Source organism: Sipha flava, unplaced genomic scaffold (assembly GCF_003268045.1).
Source record: "Sipha flava isolate LNK unplaced genomic scaffold, YSA_version1 34_pilon_pilon, whole genome shotgun sequence".
Taxonomy (NCBI): Eukaryota; Metazoa; Arthropoda; class Insecta; order Hemiptera; family Aphididae; genus Sipha; species Sipha flava.
The window spans coordinates 2024518-2030977 of record NW_020273045.1 but is presented as its reverse complement, the minus strand read 5'-3'; the positions used below and the strand labels follow the sequence as shown (position 1 = coordinate 2030977).

The following is a 6460-nucleotide window of genomic DNA, read 5'->3' as shown; positions in this document are numbered from 1 at the left end:
TTTATTACAAAGCTGTTTTATTTTTAAAATGAAAATACAATAACCGTTTATCATACTTTTTTTATTTTCCTAAATATTAAATGCTAATTTTGGTTTTTGATTTCGCGAATAAAAATAATAATTGTTTTTTAAATTTAATTTTAATTTTCGTAGAATCTTCAATAAAAATTGCAAGCATAATAATGTGTTGGTTTTTGCTTTTTTATAATTACCGTTTATTTTCTAAGTATTTTATACAATTTGACTCGTAATTTTGCGAGCTCATACAATAAATTATCCTAAAAATTGAAGATAATAAAATAGTTTTATAGAAAATACTGTTGTGGACATTTAGATTTACATATTGCTAAAAAATTTTATTTTAACAGCTAATATTACAATAAATCGAAGGTATACATGAATATAATTATAAATATATATATATATATATATATATATATGAATTAAACTGTATAGTTAAAATTGAAAAAATAATAAATTAACGTTACAATTCGTTGATTCTGTGATCGTAACACAGTGTAATATTCTAATCTTCAAATGAATAACCCTGAAAGTCGTAAAAAGTACGATATTCTTTAACCTTCATGGCTCTAAAAGCTGAAGTAAAATTTACAAAATTATTTTTATTTACAGTTCAAAAAAAAAAAAAAAAGGCTACATATAATATTTACAGCGGTTATACTCGTTTGGACGCAGTAAAACGTAAGAATGGAAACCGTAAAGAAAATCTAATCCCTCGTCGCACGGTCGTGCGACAATTGCACAGCTAGCGGGGCGTTACCGGCGGGGAAGGGTGCACGGGGACGACTCGGAGGGACCGTCCCCAACGGAGAGCGGAGAGAAAATAAAAATAAAAAACGAAAACATTAGTGCCCGTGAAAACTTAAAACGCACCACCGTGCACGCGATCGACTCTCGTGTCGACCGACGGCGATGAAATTTTCGCCGCGTACAATCGATATGATAGAAATGGACCGGTATGCCGGACAGTGTTTCGTGTTGTGTGTAAACGCGACCGGATCCGAATCGAACGGAACTGCCGACGCCGGGTGCAACCCTTCTAATTTTTTGGAAATCTTAGCGTCCCCCAACTACGTTACGATTATAACGTTTAACAAGTTTTGGGGGCGCAATTTTTTCTCAAGCCAACAGAGTCTCCATTCTTTAATAGCGCTGCCCGGCACCGTCTCTCCGCGACCACTCCGCCGCGTTCAGTTGTCCGGCGTCTCGTGGGGGTGGTTCGGTCAGCTGCCGCCGTCGGTTTTCGCGGCGTACAGCCTCGTCTGGATGCTCACCGGCGAGATGTTCAGCTTGCAACTGGACCGCCGCCGCTCGTTGGTTATCATGGGCACGGTCAACAGGTCGCCACCCCGGTCCGACACCATGGCGGGTACGCTGCGGACAGACGTGGAACGTACAATGCAAACGAGTGATAAACGTAGATAATGCATATAATGCACGTAATAATGCAGCGAAAGGATGAAGGATGCAGTTGTTCGTAGGCGGTTGTTAACCGCGTGGGCGGTTGTTCAGTTTTTTTTTTTTTTTTTTAAGTTTGTTTTTTACGATATCATCATTGAACATCGATTTATTATTATAGAAAAAAAAAATCTGATTTACAATCGAAAATCGCTTTTTTACAATTATTTATCTATTACGAGTTAAAATACACAATACAATATAAATACCATACATACAGTTAATACTTGATATTTTTTGCTGTAATATGCGAACAAAGACAAATTAAAAAAAAAAAAAAAAAACTTGATATATAAGATAAACCAATGTCCTTTTCTCATGAATTTAAGCAGCAAATTATTTATGACTTTTAAATCCGATTTTCTAATTTTGTTTTTACCGAAATCTTGTGATTTAAATTCTAGTATATTTTAATTCGAGAGTAATGTCTATTTTTTTTATCCTGGGTGGTCGAAATTTGAAAATCCCAATCTACCACCGCTAAATATGATTCTGACTATACGATTTCAACAATGTATAAAACTTTCATTGTACAACTATTGTATCACTGTGAATGTTTTAAAATTTTTTCGATTAATAATTAATATATTCACGAATAAATCCATCAAACGATTAGAAGCCCTATACAATTTTTTTTTTTGATTTCGATCAACTGTAAATCTGGTCATATATCACGTGATGGCACTGTAAATAAAACATTCTATATGTAAATATATTTATGAATAACATGCTATATTCTATATTTATCCGATATGAGTTTCTAATCAAAATACGGTCATATCGTAATAACTCAACGTGACGTAAGAAAATCACACGACAGATGGAATATAACATGGTGTCCTTTAACTTGTTATTTTCAAGTTTTATTGAATTCGATTTTAGAAAACTCTATTATATTCTTTCTACAGATATTCTTTTTTTTTTTATTTCTATTCCAACTATTGTCACTCATTGTTCTGTATTAAATTATAATGCCAGTTTGATATAGAACCAGATTTAGTCGTATAATTTTACTGAATATCTATAACATTCAAAACCATTCAAATATGATTAAGTTTATAGGGTAAACGGGCGAAAATCAAAATTAACGAATCTAAATCGATCAAAATAACATTTTTACTCAGAAATTTTGATCTATCGAATGTCAAGTTAAATAATCGTTAAACAATTATAAAGACAAATTAAGTTAATTATCTTGGTCTAATTTTTAACGTTTAACCTGGACCCGTACATAGGAATTAAGCGTAACAATTTTAACTCTAGGTTTCACCTCCTCAGATTACTTTTGAAATCCAAACACTCCAAATTCAATAAGCTTTCCGTATAAAAGTCAATAATTTGATCTGCTTGAACATACATATTAAGGTATGGAATTCTGCAAAGCCGTTCAATACCAAAACGCTTCAAGCGTTTCAATCCATCTGCTTACGTCTAGTAACATCTTGTCCTTGTTATTTAACGAATAATGATGTTAACAAAGACCTAAAAATTCCTACACTTTATCAATTGGCAAAATTATATAACTTTAAATTTCATATCAACTTAAACCCTCGCAGTAATTCATTAATCAAACTATCCTCCCCTTCACTTCCCGGTATTATGCGAAGACGACTCAAAAGACAGTGGCATAGAGACCTACTAAGATACAAAAAAAGAAAAAAGAAAAAAAAATAACACCTAAAAATAACGTACGTGAAGTTGGCCCCTCCACTTTGTCCTATTGGTTTCAAACTAATTCCAAATAATTGTAAATTAATTGTAAATAATTGCAAATGCAATTCTGGAATTTGTAAATCCCCAAGAAAGTCACAAAATCAAAATCAAAATGGGGGGGGCCAACTTCACGCAGCCCCCCCCCCCCCTACTTTGTCCTATCGGTTTCAAACTAATTCCAAATAATTGTAAATTAAATTGTAAATAATTGTAAATGCAATTTTGGAATTTGTAAATTGTCAGAGAACCAGGGGTTTGACTGCGTCTCCCTTTAAAGAAAAACAACTACTTGTAAATAATAACTATTTAAAAATAAAAATATTATATATTTTATAGATATCGTTATCTTTGTTTGTTATTATAAATTGACTATATAACAATATAACTATTGTTTATTATTATATTATATTGTTTATTATAATATTTTTTTATATTATTGCTGTGTCCAACGTGAACGCGTTGGCCGCATTCGACGCTCGTAATCGTGTCCTATGTTTTTGATGAACGCTGTTCGCTTAAACGCGTAACCAAAAACAAAACGATTTGATTTTCAAACCGTGCGGTGAACGCAATTGAATTAATTCGTTCGAGTCGCCTGCAGTGGCGCCGAATCAATTTTTAGAGGTATTGCAAAGCATACCTGCAAAGAAAGACCCACCCACCTACTCACAGTAGGTTGAGCAACGGCCCTCAATTTTTTTTCTATAATTTTAATAACTTCTTGCAATAATAAGTACATTTAATGATTAGCGTTTAGATTTATCATAATGTTAGGTATGATGATGAATAAAATAATTTATAAATTTCATAAATAAATATAATGTTAGCCAGTATAATTCACATGATTATCACACCCATCCCTAACAGGTATTACAACTGGAATACCTGGATATAGGGATCGGCGCCAATGGTCGCCTGCGTTTATCGCGTACGATGAACAATCTAATCTAGTTTTATATGTTTGATAATTGTATTCACTGCGTTCACTGCGTTCACCGCGTTCACGTTGGACACAGCGTAACATGTAATATTTTGGCTTGTTGGACAGAAAGGGCCAAGGAGAGTAGGCCACGTATTATAGACACTATTGAAACTAGGTTCACGAAAATAATTTCCGTGTTACCGCGCCGTCATTAGTCATTGTCATAGGTGAACATTTAGATGAATTTTTGGGGAGGCTATAATAATTTAATGTAAAATAACCCGCAGATTAGGTATTTCTATCAAAGTTTCGATTTTGAAGAGGCTATTAAAATATTTGGAGGGGTATCAGCCCCCCTATTGATGTCCGCCTATGGTCGCTGTACGCCATCATCTGCGTTTATCTGCGAGTTCAAAAATGATTTCAAAAATACATTTATCAAACATTGTCATGATAAAGAAAATAATGGACATATCTATTGTTACTAAATTATATTACAACAAAAAGTGAATTCTGAGTATTTACTGATTCTCATTGGTTTTTAGAATTAACAATAACATACCATTTTTCTAAATTTAGACATTCATATAAATAATATGGTTTTCTAAGATTTATTTTTAATTATATTATATTTGATACTGTTCGGAAAATGTTGCTTATTACTACTCATTCAATTGCCTGCGCTATTATTGGAATAGTCGTGTTTCTTTTAGTGTTATATAATATTTTATTTCAATCAATTATGGATAATAAGGTAAGTTTTTTAAATATTTAAAATTATTTTTGTGTCTATCATGTGTACTCTTATTTCACCAATATTAGTAGAAATACACAATTCAAAAATATTATAACTTATAGAAGGGGTAGCTAAATTTTGTAGATTTGTAATCAAGGGTACATTTAGGTGGGGGTTATGGGTTTTGTTGCACATGTTCAAAAGTATAATGGCATGAAAAACAATTATTTCGTTGGTTATACATTCAGGCCCATATATATTCTCAAATTTCTCTTTTCAATAAAAACTTTAAATTTTAACAATAAATAAATGTAGTTTCAATTTATTTATATTTATTTTCTCTAGAAAATAATTCAATCATAATCTAAAAAAAAACACATCATGATAAAACCATTACATTCCTCGTTTGACTTAATAAAAAAAGGCTAAAATAATAATAGTATTTTCATAATTTACATATAATATTATTCTTCTCCTTTTTAATATTTTTCGTTAAATTTGCTTATATTTTAGGGAAAAAATAATCCTGGAAGAAAACCACTAGTAGATCCAGAAGTTATATATAATCTTCTCCAAGAAAATAAATCTAAGGTTATGAATATAGACGGGTCACTTAAACCAATATCAAATAGCATTTAGACCAAAATTTCTAATGACATCGAAAATAAAATACCAGCCAACTCCCTGTATATTATGGTTTACCAAGATAGACATGGTTGGCAGAGAAAATTAAAAGAATTACTTGGGATCAATCCTGTAATCGAACAATCCACATTTATACAAAGTTCTTCTGACTCGGAAAATTCATCTAATACACCTGATAAAAATAAAATCATTTTTCAATTATCAATTCCCTTTGAGGTGTTCTTAACAATTAAACCTATCCGTGTACCATACAAAGACAAACATCGAGGACTGAAATACTATGATATACTTAAGCCGTTTATCTATTGACGCGACGGGTAGCTTGATTAAAAAGTTCAAAAAATCTAGTCTTAATATTACGTCTAACAATATTTTTCTGTATGAAGCAGTTCTTAGTACAACATATGGACAAATTCCTGTAACTCAGATGCTATCCGAAAGCCACGACCCTCTAAGTATATTCCGTTGGATAAGTTAATGGAATAAAGTGGCACTTAAACCTCCACATGAAGCTATTTGCGACTATTCAAGGGCACTTCTTGGAGCATTGACACGTTCCTTTTGTGAAGGATTAAGTCTAAAGAAATATATAGAAAACTGTTTTTTATTTTTATCCAATCAAACTGTACAGCTCCCTAAATGTTACATAAGAATAGATATCGCACATATGATGAAAATATTTTGTCATATAAAATGTTTAATTGGACAAAAGAGAAAACATCTTAAAGAGTTTTATGTAAGATGTTTAAGATTACTTATGGAGGCTAAAAACCTAAACGATTTCAAAATGATTTTAACAAATTTACTAACCGTTATACTTAGTGAAACAGATGGGTGGATTGGCTATGACAATAGTACGAAAACCTTTTCAGAAGCAGGCAGGGAGTTTCTTATTAGTCTTATGAAAGGATCTTGCACGGATGGAATTCTAAATTCTGAATTAATTGTTTCAATTGAACCAGAAA

The 6460-nt window shown here is 31.9% G+C and overlaps 1 protein-coding gene across 1 annotated transcript in view; it reads right to left on the bottom strand.

The window, feature by feature from the left end:
- Positions 1-468: 468 nt before the first annotated feature.
- The window catches only part of LOC112687498 (serine/threonine-protein kinase 32A), a 119110-nt gene continuing 113118 nt past the window's right edge, over positions 469-6460 (bottom strand). The window contains exon 12 of the mRNA XM_025560229.1: positions 469-1395. Within this exon, the coding sequence (XP_025416014.1) occupies positions 1245-1395 (151 nt within the window). The 3' untranslated portion in view covers positions 469-1244. The remainder of the gene's footprint in view (positions 1396-6460) is intronic.